The 23,187-nt window shown below is 39.9% G+C and overlaps 2 protein-coding genes across 2 annotated transcripts; both read left to right on the top strand.

Annotated features, from left to right (window-relative positions):
* The first annotated feature begins 6,182 nt into the window (after positions 1–6,182).
* LOC134634877 (receptor-type tyrosine-protein kinase FLT3-like) lies at positions 6,183–10,468 on the top strand. Its single transcript, XM_063484306.1, has 14 exons — positions 6,183–6,219; positions 6,569–6,659; positions 6,927–7,003; positions 7,622–7,773; positions 7,852–7,979; positions 8,088–8,199; positions 8,419–8,561; positions 8,775–8,953; positions 9,113–9,251; positions 9,333–9,510; positions 9,650–9,750; positions 9,830–9,944; positions 10,025–10,230; positions 10,350–10,468. The coding sequence occupies exons 2-14, from the start codon at positions 6,626–6,628 to the stop codon at positions 10,418–10,420; spliced, it is 1,635 nt and encodes a 544-aa protein (XP_063340376.1). The 5' UTR covers positions 6,183–6,219; positions 6,569–6,625; the 3' UTR covers positions 10,421–10,468.
* A 12,035-nt stretch (positions 10,469–22,503) lies between these two features.
* urad (ureidoimidazoline (2-oxo-4-hydroxy-4-carboxy-5-) decarboxylase) lies at positions 22,504–23,157 on the top strand. Its single transcript, XM_063484617.1, has 2 exons — positions 22,504–22,678; positions 22,808–23,157. Exons 1-2 carry the CDS (start codon positions 22,504–22,506, stop codon positions 23,155–23,157), a joined length of 525 nt encoding a protein of 174 aa, XP_063340687.1.
* Positions 23,158–23,187: the final 30 nt, after the last annotated feature.

Below are 23,187 nucleotides of genomic sequence, written 5' to 3'. Positions count from 1 at the left end.
TTACCTATTCGATGTCTGGAGTAAGTTACACTATCAGTACTTTCTTAACATGACTTCACTTTTATAGCTAAAGGCAAGTTGAGTCCTGTTATTCTGCTTGTGTGTGGATCACTTTGTGCAGATAAGGAGCATTCTTTCTCAAGCCAGTTTCGCTCCCCTGGCTCCCAGAGCAATCTTGCTTAAAGTCTGTCGTCACTGTGATCATATGCAAACGTTCTTTTTGATTTGTTTGATGCTGGTCTCAGGTGATCAAAGGTTTATTTGTAAGATCCAGCTGTGATTACGTACTTGCATTTTGCTTTTATTTTTTTGTCTTGAATGCTGCTGGCGGTGGTCCTCCTTTGTTGTACAGCAGTGGTGTGTTGTTTGCAGCATCGCGTTGTGTTGTGAGTGTGTGAGGATCGCCTCTTCATCTTCCTCAGTTCCTGCTCAGCTGGTGAGCTATATCCTTGCTTTTTAATCCTCATTACCTCTGAAGCCTATATGATTATGTGCTTATCACATTGGTTTCACTCTAACTCGTCAATTTAAAATTGAATGTCTGTTTAGGTATTAAGCCGCCTGCCGAGGATGTTTGCACAGCATAGTGATTAACCTCTATAATTTCCTGGGGATGAAATTTCCATGTATGTGGCGCTGTTGCAGTGACAAAATTTCCCCAAATACCATCAAAACAAATATTTGGCCGCAACTAAACATGATTACAGGTAAGTGAGAGTATTTCAAGGTCCTGCAACATTGGTGGTAATCACAGACTTGCAATCAAGATTTTTGTAGTCGGTCAGAGCTAAATGTTGACTTATGAAGCACAGTTCAGAAATACAGTCTGAGGAACCTCAAAATAAATATAAGAAATAACATGTGTGTCCCAATAATGACACAGTTTATATTTGAACTTTATTCTTTTTTGAAATTGCTTACATTTCTTTTAGTTTAAAACTAAAATGTGCCATAATATTTCTATTTTATATTAAGGAGTTCAGTGAAAAGACTTCTTTTCTTAAGGACACATTTATGTTGAGTTTCCTCTTTTTCCCTGACCTTTTTTTTCTTTTTAATAATAGTTCAAATAATTGTTTAAACTAAAGATTCAGTTTTCTATCTCACCAGCCGTTCTGCTGCTGTGTGCTGTTGGAGCACTCTGCTCTGATGATGTGAAGACTCCAGTCTGTGTATCCAATCATGAGGTAAGAGCTTTTTTAACTAAACATTGAATTCTTTGATCAGCCCCTGTTGAACAGTCATAACTCAAACTGATACAGTATGGGATTGATCTAGTTTCTTAATAAAGAGGAATTAAATGCTGGCTCTTGTTTTTCAGGCAGCATGTTTGCTACCAGCTGATTATCTGAATCCATCTGGTCCCATCAGCAAAGAGTTGGCTGTGGGTATGAAACTCATCATCTCCCTGGAGGGTCTCTCTGAATCTCTTGTCTGCCACTGGATCAGAGGAGAAGACCGACTAATAACAGCGTAAGTGACCGTCTGTGTTTCTGTTGGGTGCTTTATCTTTATGTATTTAAACTGAGATGTTTCCTTTAACCTCAGCAGAAATGGGAGTCAGTCCATGGTCACATCACCGCTTTCTGAGGCAGATTCAGAGGAATACATGCTGACCTGTGAATCTAACAATGCCACCATGTTCTCCACGAATGTGATTCTTCATGTAATAATGAGTGAGTAACAGCTTCTCATCTTCTTTATTCTATAATACTCAAACAATCTCTGTTTGATGATCAATTAGAGATAATAAAATTAATTTAACTGTTTTCTTTCATGTTGTTTAGAACGTCCAACAAAACCACAGCTGATGCTCGATGGTGTTGACGTGTCAGATACTTCCCCGCTTTTTAAGTGCGTCTCTGAGGGTTTCCCAAATCCCACAATTACCTGGTCTGGGTAAGATGTTGTCCTTTACATTTGTATGCAAACTTTAGAATAGCAGCACTTCTTCTGTCTCATTTTAGACTGGATCATTTAGAGGGACACTTTGTTGGGATCTGTGGTTAGGATAGGGTATCAGACAGCACAAGAAAACAGCAGGTAAGTTGGGGGGGTTTCTCAGGGAAAAGTGGAACATTCACATAAGCAAAGGAGCCAGGCTTCACTGTTTGTAGTTCAACTATCCAGCAAAAGAGTCTGCCACTATCTTACGTACGGCTACAAATGAGGATATCAGGAACATGTATGTGATTTTTCACACAGAGGGCAGCAACACGAGACGAGTACCACACCTGCAAGAAAAACACCACACCCCCAACCCCAACTCCCACCACCACACACATACAGATAGTTAAGAAGAGAGAGTGAGTGTGCAAGAAGAAAGAAAGTGGTCAAGATTGAGGGACTATGACAGTTTCCCACCACTAATAATGTGATTTTTCTCTGTTTGAACAGGAACAAGAATGGTGATGAGGCAAAGATGTTTAAGGGAAGTGACGGAAGGACAGAGAGAAAAGTATCAAGCACTGAATATTATAATAGAGGAATGATGTGCTGTGCAACCAATGCTGAAGGACAAGAGTGCTCCCAACTGTATGACTACGGTAACTGGTTAGAAATTAATTAATAAGATGTTAAGTAAATCCACAAAGAACTTGTCCATATATTATTACAGGAGTTAATTTGAGTAAAATATGGTTCAAATAACTTCACTTCAAGAAGATCCAGAGATTCACTAACTAATCTCCGAAAAGCAAATATTTCTTACTTGAGGCCCTGATGTGTGTTTCAGACTTACAGAGCAGTGTAATGAACAAAGATGAGGTATCTACTGTCACCCTGAGCAAAGGTCAGTCTCTGCTGCTTCGCTGCAGAGTAGCAGGGTACGGTTTGAGATCACCATTGTGGGAGAAAGGAGGAAAACAGCTCGATGCCAGGACATTATCATGTAAACCAGAGAAGGAGGAGGAGGTACAGTAATGTCCTATAATCAGGGAGAGTTTCCTTAAACTGTCTTGTTATGTTTGTCTGAAAACTGACCGACCTCTTTAATATTCCTCAGTCTGAGACACAAAGTACTTCACTGATAATCATCCTGCAAATAATCATTATTATGTTTTTTTCTTCCAGATGTGCATTAAAAATGACTCACATTACGCTGTTCGGACGGCCTACCTGTCCATCAGATCAGTGAGAGAGGAGCACAGCGGCACATACACCTGCACGAGTACAGATAAAAACTCAAAGTCTGTTTATGTTCATGTCTCAGGTCAGTAGACTTCATTTCATGTCATTATTATTTGAAACTGTTCCCACTGAATAAATCTGGTTTATTCTTGTGTTTCCTCAGATGAAGGTTTCCTCTCTGCACAGCTGGATGAGACCAAGATCATATCAGCTCAGGAGGCATCCAGCACCTGCTTGCAGGCCACTGTTTCCTACCATCCTGTTCTCCAGCACTGTTCCTGGGAGACTCCTGACAAAAACAGGACTAAATGTGTCAGGGACACATGGGTAACACAGCACAGGTACTTCAGTGAAGCAAACTGCCATCATATGGAAGTGTAAAACTATTCATTCATTCATGTTTTTCATGAGCAGCAACAGAGAACTGCTGCTGTCAGGTGTAATCATGTGATATGAGGTCTATAATGAACTGTTTCTCAGGACTGTGAAGCTTTGTGATCCACTCATATCAGGAAATTATACGTTACACCTGGAGGCTGGAGGACAACAGGAAACAAAGAACATATCAGTGTGTGTTGTAGGTGGGTTAATGTAACCTTTGTTACAGTTTATTAGTATTTAAATGTAGTTATAATTTATATTTAAAATGTGAGATTCTTTGACATCATCTGATTTTGTTCCAGATGAACCAAAGTTCAACTTCTCGTTTAATAAGGATGATGGTACCCTCAACCTTGAGACTGTCAGTCTGGTGCCAGCAAACTATACATGGATGTTTTGCTCTAAGTTCAATAACAGGTATGATTACCTGCACAGCCGTTCAGCTCAGAGAGCATTTTAGCTCTGATTATTTAAACTCCTTTTACTTTGTTTCACAGCTACAGTGAAACAAACTCGTCCTGGGATGAGGTCCCAGATGCATCTCAAACAGACTCTGATGTTTCCTGCAACAAGGCGATCAAGAGCTCAGTGAGCAAAGACGTGTTAAAAGGAGACCAATTCAAGTTTTGTCTGACAAATTCAGTTGGCTCCTGGTGCCAAAGTTACCACATAATCATCCCACCTGCAGTCCAGTACTCTATAGGTAATAACGAGTATTTGCGTCAGAAAATATTTGATGAAATTCATTTAAAGCTGTCATGCTCACATTGTCATTTGTAGGTAAACAACCTCAGGATATCATATTCCTGCTGAAAGCAGGCAATATAACTCTCCTTCTGGCTCTGGTAGTAGTCAGCACAGTGCTCATATTCGTCATCAAAAAGAAGGTAAATATATTCAGATTTTTAACAAACACAAATAGAAGAGGGCACCAAGTCATTTGTCTTTGCAATATAAACCTCAGTATCAGCCTTTAAGGGAGATTAATTGAATCTTTCAGGGTTTTTCTTTGTTTTATAAGAGTTTGGTATCTCTGTCACAGTAATGTATTTGTGTAGCACTTTTTAAAACACAGTTATAAAGTCTTTCACACTCAGGATAAAGCTGTAATATCCAACAATGGTCATGTTTTCAGAAGACTGTGTTCAGTTTTAAAAAGGTTTATTTTACAGAATTTCAGATCAACAGGGGAGAGTCTGGAGCTACAAGAGTCTCGGGTGAGTGTGTGTTCACCGAACGAGAACGGTCTTCTGCTAGACAAAAACAGATGAGGGATATTTTACTGGGATGAGGATTTGAGGTTTTACTTGAATATTTTTTCAGAGTAGCTGGAGGAGTGAGTAGAAGGCCAGAGTCTAAGGAGTCACTAAGGAGTCAAACAACAATTACAGAGATAGTTTACTGCAGCCAATGCCACAAGAACCTGACAAGGAGCGTAGGCTTGAACTGGTGCTTAAATACATGGAGGTAATGAACTGATGTGAAACAGGTGTGTTGGCTACAGCAGTGCCAACCTAATCTCCACCTAAAAGCAGGGGAAAGAGGAGACACTACACTCATTAGATATAAAGTATGGTCAAAAATAATGTGCAAAGACGAAGGAAAAGCTAATCTGTAAAACTGAGTTTTCAGCAGCCAGTTAAATTCAGCCAAGCTGATTGCCAAACAGACGATAAGAAGACATCTAATTAGTGATAGCATTGAAGCATTCATGGAGGTAGGAGAGGCTGCTGAGGCTAAACAGAAAAGCCCAGCTGTGTGTTGTCAGCATAGCAAATGAAAGCAGACGTGGTCCAAGGATTGAACCCTGAGGGACTCCACGTATGCGAGAAGCACAAAAGCACCATTATCATTGAGTCATATGCCTCTTTTTTTTCAGCTCCATCATCCAGCTCTCAACCAGACTTCCTGCCGCTACAGGAATGTATCGACCACTGCGGACATTTCTGAGGGATAAAACAGGCTGGTCTATACTTACACATCTGAGTCAGACATTTAAGCAGCTGAGGACGATCTTCTGCAACCAGCAGATACAGAGTGATCACCTATATAACATTTTATGCATACAAAATGTTACACAATAATAATTTCTTAAAAATTTAAAGTAGAATGAATTTGCTTTACATTTTATTAAAATATAATAAGCATTTAATAACTTCAGGTGGAAGTGGGGAAAACATATTTAGCCTATGTTTATCATACTTTCCATAATGTATTACAGTGTTTATCTATATACTACAACATGAGCAGAATGCACGAAGGAAGTGAGGTCTGAATGTGAACAAAATTATTTTTGTATGTAAGTTTCATAAGATGTAGTTTTCTTTAACGGGATTGTAAATATTCTAAATATAAATATACATAATATATCTGGGGGTTTTGTAATATATATATTTAAGCATTATACGTGAAGTGCAATATTTTTTATTCATTAAAAGAAAATCACGATAATCATGTGTATGTGTCTATTTTATTTTGGTCCCAAGAGAAAAGCAATCTAACTTTTTATGAGAAGGTAAGAAGTGACTTTTATTCAAGTCAAAGTACTTCACATTAAAATGTGTGAAACATGATGTCGTAAAGCCACTTCCTAGTCGTCGATTTCTACAAAAGGATTGAGAAAAACAAATAACAGAAAGCGGAACTGTACCATTTCCACTTAGGAGGGGCAGTGAGGCAGACTTTTCCAGATTGGGCAGCCAGCTTTGGGTGAGCAGATACTTTCAACGTCTCAACCTTGTTTGTACTCATCTTTGCTCTTTTCCTGTGTTTCTAGTTAGCGATTCTGTATTCTATCTGTGAAGCTAGTTTATCTATTAGATGCATGGAGAAAGCGTCCCGTTATGATCCAGCTGTGATTAATTACTTGTGTTTATTTTTCCTTTGATATTATTAAGATATTATTAACTGTTTTGTCTTGTTCGTGGATCCTGCTGGTGCTCTGTGAGTGTGCGAGGACCTCTCCATCAAATCCTGCCCGTCTGGTGCGCAATATCCTGGCTTCTTGTCGTGTTTTCCCACCATTATAGTGATGAGCCTTTTTCATTTCCTTGGGAAGAAATTCCCATATAGGTGGCGCTGTTGCAGCAACAAATTTTCCTTTCAGAATACGAGAATGAAAACTTGGAGGCAGAGAAACATGATTGCAGGTAAGTTAGAGTTCTTCATTCCTGCACAATCGAAGGTAATCACAGACATGCAGTCAAGATTTTTGTAGTTGGTCAGAGCTAAATGTTGAGTTATGAAGCATTTTGTTAATGACACAGCTGTAGTTCATAAATACAGTCTGACTCAGAAGAGCAATCATTTCCTCCTAATGATGCATTGATGTTGCTTTTTTTCCCCTCCGGTGTATATAAATTTGTTTTGATTTTCAGTAATATTTAAACTAAAAATTCAGTTTTCTATCTCTCCAGCTGTTCTGCTGCTGTGTGCTGTTGGAGCACTCTGCTCTGACGACATGGAGACTCCAGCCTGTGGATCCAGTCATGAGGTAAGAGCTGTTTTAACTAAACTCTGATCAGATAGCTGAAAGTGACACTGACAATGAAGCCTTAAAGCAGGGAATAGTTCTGAGATGACATAAAATGAACTATTATTCTTTGATAAACCCCTCTGGACCAGTGTGAAATATGCATTAATTGCAGATATACATATCTGGGTAAACAACACACCTATAGTCTAGATAAGACAGAAGTGAACACCCATTTTCATTCTGTGCATCGACTCTGTAATGTTTGTGTAGCTCCAGCTTACCTTCACAAATGGCAGTGTGGTTTATGGTGAACAGGGCAGCAAAAAAAAAACACACAGCAACAAGAGGTGTTAAAACAGAGAGGGAAATAGTGCTAGCTGCTCTTTCTGTAATTTCCTGTAATCACTTTGTGTCATTCTAATAAATTTTGAAGAGGTTTTAGTACAAGTTTAGTTCAGTTACAAAATACAAGCTTTGTTTGTTTTGTTTTTTGTTTTGTTTTTTAAAGGAAACATTTAATCAGGAAATCAACTTTTTTTATGTGTTTTCGGGAAAATCTAATACAGATCTTGCCACCGGTGATGGTTTTACTGCTGCTTAATGAAGGAGGATTAAATGTTGGCTCTTGTTTTTCAGGCAGCATGTTTGCTACCAGCTGATTATCTGAATCCGTCTGGTCCCATCACCAAAGAGTTGGTGGTGGGTATGAAACTCATCATCTCCGTGGAATTCCTCTCTGGATCTCCTGTCTGCCACTGGATCAGAGGAGAAGACCGAGTAATGACAGCGTAAGTGACCGTCTGTGTTTCTGTTTGTGTGCTTTATCTTTTCATATATGTAAACTGAAATGATTTCTTTAACCTCAGCATCAATGGGAGTCAGTCCATGGTCACATCACCGCTTTCTGAGACAGATTCAGGGGAGTACACTCTGACCTGTGAATCTAACAATGTCACCATGTTCTCCACGACTGTGAAACTTCATGTAGTAATGAGTGAGTAACAGCTTCTCATCTTCTTTCTTCTACAGTACTCAAACAATCTCTGTTTGATCATAAATTTGTGATAATAAAATGAATTTAACTGTTTTCTTTGTTGTTTAGAACGTCCAACAAAACCACAGCTGATGCTCGATGGTGTTGATGTCTCAGATACCAATCCCCTTTTTAAGTGTGTCTCTGAGGGTTTCCCCAAACCCACAATTACCTGGTCTGGGTAAGATGTTGTCTTTTACTTTTTTATGCAAACTTTAGAATAGCAGCACTTGTCTGATTTTAGACTGAATCATTTAGAGAGACACTGTATTTTGAGGGATCGTTAGGATACATGGGTATCAGACAAGCTTTGGTAATAATGTTTTTCATAGACACAGCTTTCTGAAAAATATCATTTTACTTCACTAGCAATGTTTTTTTCTTTTCTCTGTTTGAACAGTAACAAGGATGGACAAATGAGTTTTAAGAGAGGCGATGGAAAGACAGAGAGCGCAATATCAAGCACTGAGTATTATGATAGAGGAATGATGTGCTGTGCAACCAATGCTGAAGGACAAGAGTGCTCCCAACTGTATGACTACGGTAACTGGATTTAAATTAATTCATAACAAATTTAATACATCCATAAAGAATGTATCCATAAATTATTACAGGAGTTAATTTGAGTGAAATTTGGTTCAAATACTTGAAAAAACAATGTTTACTCAGACATTCACTAACTGATCTCAGAGAAGCAAATGACAAATTCTCCCTGCCAAATATATTTTTGACTTGAGGCCCTGATGTGTGTTTCAGACTTACAGAGCAGTGTAATGAACAAAGATGAGGTATCTACTGTCACCCTGAGCAAAAATCAGTCTCTGCTGCTTCGCTGCAGAGTAACAGGATACGGTCTGAGATCACCTGTGTGGGAGAAAGAAGGAAAACAGCTCAATGCCAGGACATTATCATGTAAACCAGAGAAGGAGGAGGAGGTACAGTAATGTCCTGTAATCAGGGAGAGTTTCCTTAAACTGTCTTGTTATGTTTGTCTGAAAACTGACCGACTTCTTTAATATTCCTCAGTCTGAGACACAAAGTACTTCACTGATAATCATCCTGCAAATGATCATTTTTATGGTTTTGTCTTCCAGCTGTGCATTAAAAATGACTCACATTACGCTGTTCGGATGGCCTACCTGTCCATCAGATCAGTGAGAGAGGAGCACAGCGGCACATACACCTGCACGAGTCCAAATAAAAACTCAACGTCTGTTCATGTTCATGTCTCAGGTCAGTAGATTTCATTTCATGTCATTATTATTTGAAACTGTTCCCAGTGAATAAATCTGGTTTATTCTTGTGTTTCCTCAGATGAAGGTTTCCTCTCTGCACAGCTGGATGAGACCAAGATCATATCAGCTCAGGAGGCATCCAGCACCTGCTTGCAGGCCACTGTTTCCTACCATCCTGTTCTCCAGCACTGTTCCTGGGAGACTCCTGACAAAAACAGGACTAAATGTGTCAGGGACACATGGGTAACACAGCACAGGTACTTCAATGAAGCAAACTGTCATCATGTAAAAGTGTAAAACTATTCATTCATTCATGTTTTTCATGAGCAGCAACAGAGAACTGCTGCTGTCCAGTGTAATCATGTGATATGAGGTCTATAATGAACTGTTTCTCAGGACTGTGAAGCTTTGTGATCCACTCATATCAGGAGATTATAAGTTACACCTGGAGGCTGGAGAACAACAGGAAACAAAGACCATATCAGTGTGTGTTGTAGGTGGGTTAGTGTAGCCTTTGTTACATTTTTATTAGTATTTAAATGTAATTATGTTTGACATCATCTGATATTGTTTCAGATGAACCAAAGTTCACCTTCGTGTATAATAAGGATGATGGTACCCTCAACCTTGAGACTGCCAGTCTGTTGCCAGCAAACTATACCTGGGTGATTTGCTCTAAGTTCAATGACAGGTATGATTACCTGCACAGCCGTTCAGCTCAGAGAACATTTTAGCTCTGATTATTTAAACTCCTTTTACTTTGTTTCACAGCTGCAGTGAAACGGACTCATCCTGGGATGAGGACCCAAATACCTCTGGAACAGTCTCTAATTTTTCCTGCAACAAGCTGATAAAGAGCTCAGTGAGCAAAGACGTGTTAAAAGGAGACCAATTCAGGTTTTGTCTGACAAACTCAGTTGGCTCCTGGTGCAAAACCCATTACATGATTATCCCACCTACACCTCAGCCCTCTATTGGTAATAACAAGTCTTTAATGAATAGATTTACTGAAAATATTTGATTAAAAAATCTAAAAGTAGTCATGCTCACGCTGTTGTTGTTTTTTTTTTATTGTTGTTGTTTTGTTTTTTTTTAGGTAAGCCACCCGAGTATAACTCCTTCCTGCTGAAAGTATGCAGTTTGCTTCTGCTTCTGGCTTGGCTGTAGCCAGTGAAGTGCTCATGTACCTCATCAAAAATAGGGAATATATATTTTATGAACACAATAAAGAACACAGATCTCTCTGTGTGACCAGAACCGGATGGAGAACCCTTATTATTGAGGCTCACTTTCTTGCTTTTTTTTTTCTTTTTTTTTTAGCTCTGTTATAATGCTATAACCACCAGACCTTCAGCAATTGTCACAATGCATCGACCACTGTGGACATTTCTGAGTGATGAAACACAAAACAGGGCACTGTCACCTGCTGACTGCTGACACATCTGACTCAGACATTCTGGAATCTGAAAAGAATCTTCTGTAACCATCAGATACACAGTGATCACCTATATAACATTTTATCCATACAACATACAGCATAGCTCATTATCACTGTTTGACCAGCTTGTAGACTGAGGGCAGAGGGTCAGCCTGTTCACCTTCACAACTGGATGAATAACCATTATCACTCAGTCTCACTCGCTTTCTTTTTTTTCAGTTTGGTTATAAAGATATAACCACCAGAATTTCAGCGACTGCCATAATCCACTGAGCCCTGTGGACATTTCTGAACGATGTCTGTGTACTCAGACATTTCAATATCTGAGAAGGATCTTCTGTAACCATCACATACAGTTATCAACCATATAACATTTTATCCATACAGCATGTTACTTGATAGTCTTCTCACAATCATTTAGAGTAAAATGGAGTGTCTTTATCTTTAAATCAAATATAGTGAGCATTTTATACTTATTGCTGGAACTGGATAAATCATATTTAACCTAACACTTTTCATTATCTACCACAAAGAGTTTAACTATATACTACAGCTTAAGCAAACTGTATAAAAGAAAGAAGGTCTAAATGTGAAAGATGCCAAGAAACTCAGAAATTTACAAGGAGAGCATTCAAATTCCAAAAAGACATGTCATAACAAATCAAGAGATTTATACCCTGAACTGTCTTGCAATGACTTGATAGTGCTAATCACTGCACCACCATGCAGCCTTGTGCAGTACTCATGCACCATCATATAAGTATACTTGGGCTGTAGAAACCGCATCTTGTATGTCATTCTTGTGCTCAACAAGCTCCAGTCAGGAAAAGTTACAGGCACACCCTGTCAACCCACAAAATTCCTCTCATGTATCAGAACTGCACTCATTTCTGTGTATTTACAGCTACTCTCCAAAAGTTGATTCTGTTCATCTGGACGTAGCGTTTTGTGGGAGAAACGTTTCGTCACTCATCCAAGTGACTTCTTCAGTCTCAGCTGACTGCAGTTTTCCCCAATCTTCTAAACAGTACATTTGCATAATGACTGAAACCAGCCCACTGAAGGAACAATGGGCTGGGAGGTCAGTTCCTTAATCTTAATTATGCAAATTCTCATGACCATTGATCAACACCACTGACCAAAACCCACTGATCAAAGCCCACTGATAAATGGCCATGAGTACCATTCACAGAGAGTTGGGGAATGGCTGCAATCACAGCATTGTAAGATGGCGAAAGATGTACCCTTAGGCCCCCTCCTCGATTCAGAGATGGTCTTTCCCTTTTCACGTAAATGGCCTCCTTGACTCCGCGCTCAAACCAGCGTTCCTCCCTGTCCAGGATGTGTACATCCTTATCCTTGAAAGAGTGTCCACTGGCCTGTAGGTGTAACTAGACTGCAGAGTCCTGGCCTGACGAAGTAGCTCTTCTGTGTTGTGCCTATTAGGAGTTGGTGGGGTTTCTCTGGTGTGGTGTCATGGGTTTGCTTCTGTTTTCAGCACAGGTAGGCGGGGCGGTGTGTCACGGGATGCTGGCACACCGGTGGTACATCAGACGTCATTTGATGGAGCGTTATTTAGGAGCAGCGCGACAGACGTCTGGTGTCGGAGTATTGTGCCCCGCCCCGAGTGGTAACGTGTTTGTTAATTTCTGCGGTGTGCATTACGGCCAACCCATGTTTTGGATTTTGTTTGCTTACCTATTGTCCTGTATCCTTAGCCGGTGTTGTGCCAAAAAGTGACTGTCTGCCAAAAACTGATTGCTCGTATTTAAATAAATAAAATAAATAAATATTTTTTTTATTTATATAGCACCTTTCAAGACAGAATCACAAAGTGATGCACATAAGATTACAAGTCATAAAAAAGATTTAAAAAGAGAAATTAAAACAGGCATAAAATTAACCAAAAGCAGTTTTAAAAAGGTGAATTTTGAGTTGTTTTTTAAAAACAGCTTCTGAGTCCGCAGTTCTTAATGTTTGGGGGAGAGAGTTCCACAGTCTAGGGGCCACAGTAGCAAAAGCTCTATCACCCTTAGTCCTCCTCTTAGTATATTTTAAAGCAAGTAAGCCCTGATCAGATGACCTCAAAGACCTGCTAGGGACATAGGGCTGTAGCAGATCAGAGATGTAGGCTGGTGCCAGTCTGTGCACAGCTCTGTAGGTCAAGACCAGGATCTTAAAATTGACTCTAGATTTAACAGGAAGCCAGTGTAACTGAGATAACAATGGCGTCACATGTGAGTACTTGGAGGATTTTGTCAAAAGCCTAGCTGCAGCGTTTTGCACAACATGCAGACGATCCAGAGAACATTTGCTTAGACACATAAACAGCGAATTACAATAATCCAAGCGTGACGAAATAAATGCATGTATAGCAATCTCCAGTTCAGAACGAGATCAAATCGGGCTTAGCTTAGCCACATTTCTTAAATGATAAAAACAAGACCGAACCAGAGATTTCACATGCCCATCCAATGTGAGATTCGAGTCAAAGGTGACACCTAAATTCCTGATAGAGGATTTAACATAGAGTGAGAGAGGACCAAGGGCTTTCACTATCTGCGATAAAAATCTATCAGGGGCGCATACGAGGACTTCGGTTTTCCCCTCGTTGAGTTGGAGGAAATTTGCAGCCATCCAATGTTTGATCGAATCTAAGCAATCATTCAGACGCTGAAGCTTAGATAAATCCTCGGGCATAAAAGAAACGTACAACTGAATATCATCAGCATAACAGTGATAAGAAATGTCCTCAAATGGGAGCAAATATTACAATAGTTCTGTAAAAATATTTTAAGTGGCGATAAAGGACTGGTTGGTTATATTGTAAGTACAATAACACAGAGTTGTAAAGATACTTGAAAAGCAGATATTTCTTAAATTCTATATATAACCCCTTTGTAAACCCTTTTCACCGAAGTCTATTTACCAACATACGTAAAGATATTACAGATAAAAAATACACAGAAACATTGGAAATCAGTTTTTGGCAGGCAATCACTTTTTGGATCCATCACCCGCTTGCCTGTCAGCTGTTCGTGAAGCCGTATTTCCAGGATCACTACAGAGATCAGTCTCAGCTTTACTCTCGCATCCCGGAGATCCTCGCCCGAGCCTGTACAGCCAGTGTGACAAGTGGGCTCTCCAACTCTCCCCATATTTACTGCAGTTTCTTACCGACTGTTTGGTATCTTCCCCTAAAGTTTCGTTTCCCTTTTTTCCGTAGATCCACCCTGCGTGCGCGGATTACCCCTTTCCCTCCGAGAGCGTGTCAGCCCCCTTCCCTGGTTTCCCTCCGTTTATTTATCAGTGTACATAATCTCCCATCCTGTGTAAATAATTCTGACACTGTAAATAAAGAGCACTTCCAGCATTCCCTGCGCCTCTGTGTGTTCTGCCATAGAGTCCGTTCACTCTGCATAACAGTGCCATCCGCTTCGCCAAAGGTTGTTTGGTTTCCCCGATGTATAAATCCTGGCAATCCTCCTGGCACTTAACAGCGTACACTATGTTGCTCTGTTTGTGTCGGGGGACCCGATCCTTGGGGTGGACCAGTTTTTGGCGCAGCGTGTTTTGGGGTTTGAGACCCGGTGTTTAGAAAAAATGCGTCTCAACTGCTCTGATACTCCTGACACATACGGGATCTCTACAGGTTTTCGCTTGGGCAGCGTTTGTCCTTCTCTCCTGGATCGGCTGGAGCTTTCTTTAGGTGTCTTTCCAGCTTTGACAAAAGTCCAGCTGGGATAACCGCATTTACTCAGGGCCTTCTTGATGTGCTGTTCTTCTGCCTCCCTGGCCGCTGTGTCAGTGGGGATGGTGTTCGCTCTGTGTTGTAGCGTCCTGATCACACCCAGTTTGTGCTCCAGTGGATGATGAGAGTCAAACCTTAAATACTGATCCCTATGTGTAGGTTTACGGTACGTCAGCTTTTAGATGTCCCCCATTACTGATGGAAATTTCACAGTCTAAAAAGGCTAACCTGCCACTTTTCATATCCTCCCTGGTGAATTTGATATATCGGTCCACTGAGTTAATGTGATCCGTGAAATGTGGTACGTCCTGAGATTTGATTTTCACCCAGGTGTCATCCACATATCTGAACCAATGGCTTGGTGGTGTTCCAGGGTAGGATAGCAAAGCCCTCTTTTCCACTTCTTCCATGGACGAAACATTTCTCCCACAAAACGCTACGTCCAGATGAACAGAATCAACTTTTGGAGATTTACTTACCTGGATGATTGAGCATGCATCAAGATATTTACAGCTACTCTAACAGCTTTGTGAAGAGATTTCTACACATGCTGGTGGAGTTTGGTTGCAGTTATTAAGTCAAAGAGGGGGTCGAGACAGGTTCTGAGTGCTACTTGAAAAACTCAGTGTAAATGTTTTGAGGCCTCCAAGGCAATGCTTCCCCTGCCTCCTCATTTGATCCGTAGCATTAAGCTGTTCAACCATTACTCGTTGTGAGATCAATTCTTCCTGTATAAATGCAGTAACCACAAATGTTACTGCCCCCAGTGTCCAAATGTGCAACAACACAAAACAAAAACAATAAATGGCTCTTACACCCATGGCTGCTGTATTATGCTTTTTTGGTTTCATGGTGGCCACGTTGTTATCCTGTACAAGCCAGACCTGCTCTGAGCACATTGTCAGTGCAGGGAAGCCCCCCACTCCCTCATTGCCGTAACAGTGATGTTGTTTTCTTCTTGCTCCAGGCAATGAGCATTGAAAGTTTAAAGTGAATGTAAAAAAGAGAGAGAGAGAGAGAAGCTATGTGACCACAGATTTTTATCCTCGTGCTCAAAATATTTCCACCCACGGAAAGTCTGCTTATCATGAAACCCGTCTCTCCTTTACTCACAAATGAAATGTACGCCTGACTGTATAATACTTTCTCTGCTATAACATTGTATCTAAAACAAACAAATAAATAAATAAACGTCTGTGCACACCTAAATGAGTCTGCTCTTTTCCTGTGTTTCTAGTTAGAGGTGCTGTATTCCATCTGTAAAGCCTCTCTTAGATGTATGGAGTAAGCATCCCGTCATGAGCTCCCACGTGACATGACCTCCTTTGTATAGGTGAGGCAATTTGAGCTACTTTGGTTGTGCCTATAAGCAGCATTTGATCTTAAGCCTGTTTCAATAACAACCCCTGGCTCCAGAATGCTCTGAGACTCCTCCTCTGTGATGGAAAGTTGCTGTCACTGTTAACAGACCCAGATTTCCTATGTGTTTCTTTGAAACTGGTGTATCACTGTGAGGACGTCATCTTCAACATTTCCTGCTTGCCTGGTGAGACATGTCTTAATTTTCCTTACCTCGGCTGAATTGTTGTTTAATTTAGGTAATTGTGTGATCTCCTACTAAATGTCGGGTTAGGCCAAACCAGTGTGGGAGCGGAGATCCACTCTAGCCCAGCTGTTTGCTGTTGAGTCCCAGAAGTAATTGATTGGTGTGGGTTTGGGGCCCTTCTCTTTAAAGGGGATAGAAAGGAGGAAATATGCATGCAGAGAGACTGGATGGGAAAGGGTTGTAGAATACCTTTAAACTGAAGACCACAGTTGAAGGAAAGCTCTTTTTTATCTTTTTGTTTGGCTGGTTTTGTTTTAAAAATGCTTTAGTTTTACCAGAAGGAAGATTCATTTCAGGGCTTATGTGTTGCTTTAAAAAAAGAATTGGACTGAAAACTGCTAGAAGTAACCTGTGTAGCTTTAGGAGGAATAGCCTACCCTGTAATGAGGAGGTGGCCAATCTCATTAAAGAGACTGAGAGTTGCATTCCCAGGATCTTGTGTGAAAACTCCCTCCCCATTAACTCAAGGCCCATTAAGGTAGATGAAAACTCTTTCTCAGGAAGATGTTGAACTAATTTTTGATTGGCTGACAGGCTGATAATGCTAAACGTTATGTCCTCGGGCTGCTGGCCAGAATTACACCCCCAGCCCACTAGTCTGACTTGAAAGAAAAAATAAATCTTGTGTATCTTATTTCCAGTCTGAGTGTGGTGGTCACTAATAAAACTTTTTTCTTTTCTTTTTTTGTACTGAGACAGTTTTTGCCCATGTGATTTTGTTCAGTAGTAAATCTGTGTAGGAATTAGGTGTCCTGCCAACCATGTTTATACAACATCATAGTGATCAGCCTTCTTAATTCCCTGGGGGTTAAATTGCCCTGTAGGTGGAGTAGTGGAGTTGCAGTAAGAACATTTCCCCCTGCATACCAGGAGAATTAACATTTGGAGGCAGAGAAACATGATTGCAGGTATGTGAGTATTTCAGGATCCTGCAGAATTAATGGCAATCACAAATTTTAAATGAAGATTTTCGTACAATGTGACGCAGTATATGATGCCACTGGGAGAAAATAAATGTAAGAAATAACATGTGTCCCAATAATGACACAAGTTCTATGCAAACTTCAGTTTAAATTTTGCAGGTTAATTTTAAAATAAAAGTCAAAAGACTTAAACAAGCAATTAATTTGTCTTAATGACACATTTATGTTCCATCTTCTTTGGGCTTTTTACGTGTATTTTTTTCTTTTCAATAATAGTTCAAACTGTTGAAATATTTAATTTTCTATCTCTCTAGCTGCTCTGGTGCTGTGTGCTGTTGGGCTGTTCTGCTCTGATGGTGTGGAGTCTCAGGTCTGTGTATCCAGTCATGAGGTAAGAGCTGTTTTAACTAAAAACTCATCACAGGACTGAATGTGACACTTCCATAAGTTTTGTAGAGCTGAAAAGCCATTAACATTCAGTTAATTTTATTCCTTGATAAGTTCTTGTGGAACAATAATAACTGAAATATCCATTAATTGTTCATATACATACCTTGAAAACACCACCCATATTGTGTAGATAAAACAGAATTTGATATCCATTTTCATCCCATGCGTGAGCAACTGTTTAGTGTTTGTTTAGCTCCATTATATCTTAACAAATGGGAGTGTGCTGTGGCATACACAGTAGCAGCCTCCGCTCTAATTCACAAAGATGTTCTATGGGGTTTAGGTCAGGACTCTATGCACGCCAGTCAGGTTTGTCTGCACAAAAACTTGCTCATCCATGTTTTTATGGAACTTGCTTTGTGCACTGAAGCACAGTCATGTTGGAGCAGGACTGTTCACCACCAAACTGTTCCCACAAATCTGAAAAGCATGAAATTTTCCAAAATGTCTTTGTATGCTGAAGCATTCACATCAAAATCACAGACGGAGCGTGTGTATATATGACAGAATCATATACACACTTCAATATGTTAATTAATTAATTAACTAATATATTTTTAAATCAGGAGCATTAACTGTTGGCTCTTGTTTTTCAGGCTGCATGTTTGGTACCAGATGATTATCTGAATTTATCTGGTCCCATCAGCAAAGAGTTGGCTGTGGGTGAGAAACTCATCATCTCCCTGGAGGGCCTCTCTGAATCTCCTGTCTGCCACTGGATCAGAGGACAAGACCGACTAATGACAGCGTAAGTGACCGTCTGTGTTTCTGTTTGTGTGCTTTTATCTTTTTATGTAATTAAACTGAGACGTTTCCTTTAACCTCAGCAGAAATGGGAGTCAGTCCATGGTCACATCACCACTTTCTGAGACAGATTCAGGGGAGTACACTCTGACCTGTGAATCTAACAATGCCACCATGTTCTCCACGAATGTGATTCTTCATGTAATGAGTGAGTAACAGATTCTCATCTTCTTTCTTCTACAGTGCTCACACAAACTCTGCTTGATCATAAATTAGTGATAATAAAATGAATTTAACTGTTTTCTTTGTTGTTTAGAACGTCCAACAAAACCACAGCTGATGCTCGATGGTGTTGACGTGTCAGATACTTCCCCGCTTTTTAAGTGTGTCTCTGAGGGTTTCCCAAATCCCACAATCAAATGGTCTGGGTAAGATGTTGTCCTTTACATTTGTATGCAAACTTTAGAATAGCAGCACTTCTTAATGTCTGATTTTAGACTGAATCATTTAGAGGGACACTTTATTTTGGTGGGTGGTTAGGATAGATGGGTATTAGACAAGCTTTGATAATAATGTATGTCAAAGACACAGCGCTCTAAAGATATAATTTTACACCACTAACAATTTTTTCTCGGTTTGAACAGTAACAAGGATGGAGAACAGAGTTTAAAGGAAAGTGACGGAAAGACAGAGAGCACAATATCAAGCACTGAGTATTATGATAGAGGAATGATGTGCTGTGCAACCAATGCTGAAGGACAAGAGTGCTCCCAACTGTATGACTACGGTAACTGGATTTAAATTAATTCATAACAAATTTAATACATCCATAAAGAATGTATCCATAAATTATTACAGGAGTTAATTTGAGTAAGATTTGGTTCAAATACTTGAAAAAACAATGTTTACTCAGACATTCACTAACTGATCTCAGAGAAGCAAATGACAAATTATCCCTGCGAAATATATTTTTGACTTGAGGCCCTGATGTGTGTTTCAGACTTACAGAGCAGTGTAATGAACAAAGATGAGGTATCTACTGTCACCCTCAGCAAAAATCAGTCTCTGCTGCTTCGCTGCAGAGTAAAAGGATATGGTCTGAAATCACCTGTGTGGGAGAAAGGAGGAAAACAGCTCGATGCCAGGACATTATCATGTAAATCAGAGAAGGAGGAGGAGGTACAGTAATGTCCTGTAATCAGGGAGAGTTTCCTTAAACTGTCTTGTTATGTTTGTCTGAAAACTGACCGACTTCTTTAATATTACTCAGTCTGAGACACAAAGTACTTCACTGATAATCATCCTGCAAATGATCATTTTTATGTTTTTTTTCTTCCAGATGTGCATTAAAAATGACTCACATTACGCTGTTCGGACGGCCTACCTGTCCATCAGATCAGTGAGAGAGGAGCACAGCGGCAATTACACCTGCACGAGTACAGATAAAAATTCAAAGTCTGTTCATGTTCATGTCTCAGGTCAGTAGACTTCATTTCATGTCATTATTATTTGAAACTGTTCCCAGTGAATAAATCTGGTTTATTCTTGTGTTTCCTCAGATGAAGGTTTCCTCTCTGCACAGCTGGATGAGACCAAGATCATATCAGCTGAGGAGGCATCCAGCACCTGCTTGCAGGCCACTGTTTCCTACCATCCTGTTCTCCAGCACTGTTCCTGGGAGACTCCTGACAAAAACAGGACTAAATGTGTCAGGGAGACATGGGTAACACAGCACAGGTACTTCAATGAAGCAAACTGTCGTCATTTGGAAGTGTAAAACTATTCATTCATTCATGTTTTTCATGAGCAGCAACAGAGAACTGCTGCTGTCCAGTGTAATCATGTGATATGAGGTCTATAATGAACTGTTTCTCAGCACTGTGAAGCTTTGTGATCCACTCATATCAGGAAATTATAAGTTACACCTGGAGGCTGGAGGACAAAAGGAAACAAAGACCATATCAGTGTGTGTTGTAGGTGGGTTAATGTAACCTTTGTTACAGTTTATTAGTATTTAAATGTAGTTATGCTTTATATTTAAAATGTGAGATTCTTTGACATCATCTGATATTGTTCCAGATGAACCAAAGTTCAATTTCTCGTTTAATAAGGATGATGGTACCCTCAACCTTGAGACTGTCAGTCTGTTGCCAGCAAACTATACCTGGATGTTTTGCTCTGAGTTCAATGACAGGTATGATTACCTGCACAGCCGTTCAGCTCGGAGAGCATTTTAGCTCTGATTATTTAAACTCCTTTTACTTTGTTTCACAGCTGCAGTGAAACAGACTCATCCTGGGATGAGGTCCCAAATGCCTCTAAAACAGTCTCTAACACAGTCTCTACTTTTTCCTGCAACAAGCCGATCAAGAGCTCAGTGAGCAAAGACGTGTTAAAAGGAGACCAAATCAGGTTTTGCCTGACAAATTTAGTGGGCTCCTGGTGCCAAACCCATTACCCAGTATTCTCTAAAGGTACAAATAACTTTTTATTTACATTACTTTTTAATAAAACATCAATTCTTAATTAATCAATTATCATTATTGTCCTTGTATTTCTATATTATAGGGGGTCTACCTACTTATAACAACATGATGGTGCTGAAAGTAGGCAGTTTGCTTCTCCTGCTGACTTGGCTGTAGTCAGTGGAGTGCTCATGTTCCTCATCAAAAATAAGGTATATATTTAATCTTTTTTAAAAACACAATAAAAAACACAGCTCATCATCACTGTGTGACCAGCTTGTACACTGAGAGCAGAAGGTCGACATGTTGTTTTTTATAGATTCTGAAGAAAAGTTTAACATTTTCACCGCCGCAGCTGGACAAAGAACCATTATCATCTCACTCCTTCTTTTCTTTCAGCTGTTATAACACCATAACCACCAGACCTTAAGCGACTGCAACAATCCATTGACCACTGTGGACATTTGAGTGAAACAGAAAATTAGACTGGTTACTGATACATCTGAGGTCAGACATCTGAGAAGGATCTTCTGCAACCATCATGTTACAAAATGTTTCTATATACAACTCAAACAAGTTATGTTTTACTATAACATAATCTAATTATTTTATAATATGCTAGTTTCCCTAAAAAATCTTAATTTTTCTAAATAAAGTATTTTAGATCTGGCTGCAAAACAATTTCCTACAAAATAAGTGGCGCTAGATTTATCAGATAAGATATTGTTACTAAAAAAATTATCTTTCTTGTTTTTAAACTCCCATCAATGATTGCAAACATTTTATTTATTTAGTTTGTAGATTCTTATTTTCATAGACTTTATATGGTGTATACTTTATATACTGTATTCTGGCATATGTCTGTATTATACATACATTATGCAGTAAAAGTTGCTTTACTCATTCATAATAAAATTGCTAATTACAATGTAATATCATGGGTCATATATTTATGTTGAGTATGTGTCTGTGTGTTTCTCATTTTGATCCCAAGAGAAAAACAATTAACTTTTATAAGAAGGTAAAATATCAAAGATTAGAAAAAAGGTGTTTGTTTTTTTCCTAGCTGTGTTCTACTTAAAAGTAGATTTTACTAAATGACAGTAATGAAATAATTTTTTTAATGTTTCCTTTTTTAAAGTGGCGGATCTAGAAAACTTTAAATGGGGGCAAATGAGAGGCAAGAGGTCTAGGCAGGGTGGCACATACCTGTTCAGTAAAGCATGTAAAAATGTGTAAATGGAGTCAACAAAATATCCACAAAGACACTTTAAAACTAGTTATTGTATCATTATCGTCATTATCGGTTCTAAGAAAACAAAGACAATTGTAGTTAGGTTTACACAATTAGTTTTAGCCATTCAGACTTAAAGAGCCTCGTTCAGGAAATGTGATCCCCTGAATTTGTCTGATAATGCCATCATTTTCAGTGCAGGTCTTTTAGCTTACGTAAAATTTTCCTGCAGCTCTATCGCTACAGGCTTTTCTCATGTAGAGGATCTGTCTACTTCTTCCACCACTGAAGCCTTATCATGATCTCAATATCGGCGCTGTTTTAATGGATAGCCGTCTGATTTATATTCTTTGCTGACCTTCGTTCAGCGCTAGGGGACGCCAGAGCTCAGAATTTTAATGCTGAATAAGGACCCTGCAGCTAAAATTTAAATCACTGTTTTCCTCCTATTTTACACTCAGCCAACTGTTCGTTCCAGTGTCAGATGATAGTTTCCATAAGAAAATATTAACCACTGCCAGACTATCCGGGAAGGGTGGGGGGTGTTCTGTGTGTCCAGCGGTGCGTTAACCCTTGTTGCAAAGTGTTGCGTAAAGGTCAACAAACACTGCCTGTGGCACCAGACTGTTCCCATAAGTCATGGACATTTCAGCTGTAAATGCTCTTTCTTACGAGGATTTTGTGAACACTTTCGGTAACGTGGTGGAAAAATGTCCTGTTATAACAGCCGCTGTGTGGTCGAGGCGTCCGTTTGTGAGTTTAAATGCTCTGGAGGCTGCTATCAGTGACTTCATCGACGAGCTCCCAGAATCAGGTGATCCACGGAATTAGTTTAGTAACATTTCTACCCTCTGCTCGGGTTAATTTTACGCGTTTGTTTAATAAGTAGGCCTGTATCAGTTTAATGCCATAAACTGACAGAAATGATCGGTTGTATGTGCAGGTAAAGAGGGGATCCTAAGGTGTCACCCCGACCTGGCCGGCAGGGACCTGCAGAGAGGCACCTTGACCCGGGAGTCGCGCCAGGAGCAGGCGGGAGCCGGAATGGACGTGCTGACCTCGGGGGAAGCCGAGCGCATGGCCCGTCTCAACGAGGAGTACAAAAAGCGCTTCGGCTTCCCATTTGTCATCTGCGCCCGGATGAACGACAAAGCGAACATCTTGCGGCAGCTGTCCGAGCGCTGCCAGAACAAGCGCGCAGTGGAGAGAGCGCGCGGCATCGAGGAGGTGAAGAAGATCTGCCGCTTGCGCCTCCAAAGTCTGCTGCTCAGTGATGGCGCGAACAAATTATGAAGTGTCAGAGGTTGAGTTTTGCGCCAGTTT

Source organism: Pelmatolapia mariae, linkage group LG9 (assembly GCF_036321145.2).
Source record: "Pelmatolapia mariae isolate MD_Pm_ZW linkage group LG9, Pm_UMD_F_2, whole genome shotgun sequence".
Lineage (NCBI taxonomy): Eukaryota > Metazoa > Chordata > Actinopteri > Cichliformes > Cichlidae > Pelmatolapia > Pelmatolapia mariae.
The sequence above is the reverse complement of the archived record's forward strand: the minus strand, read 5'-3'. Positions and strand labels throughout refer to the sequence as shown.

Bases quoted from the DNA above. Each gene is read 5' to 3' on its own strand.
- LOC134634877 (XM_063484306.1), top strand. From the start codon at position 6,626: ATGAAAACTTGGAGGCAGAGAAACATGATTGCAG. The intron at 7,980-8,087 runs GTGAGTAACAGC...TTTGTTGTTTAG, and splicing joins GAAACTTCATGTAGTAATGA to AACGTCCAACAAAACCACAG. The intron at 8,562-8,774 runs GTAACTGGATTT...TGTGTGTTTCAG, and splicing joins CTCCCAACTGTATGACTACG to ACTTACAGAGCAGTGTAATG.
- urad (XM_063484617.1), top strand. From the start codon at position 22,504: ATGGACATTTCAGCTGTAAATGCTCTTTCTTACGAGGATTTTGTGAAC. The intron at 22,679-22,807 runs GTGATCCACGGA...TTGTATGTGCAG, and splicing joins CGACGAGCTCCCAGAATCAG to GTAAAGAGGGGATCCTAAGG.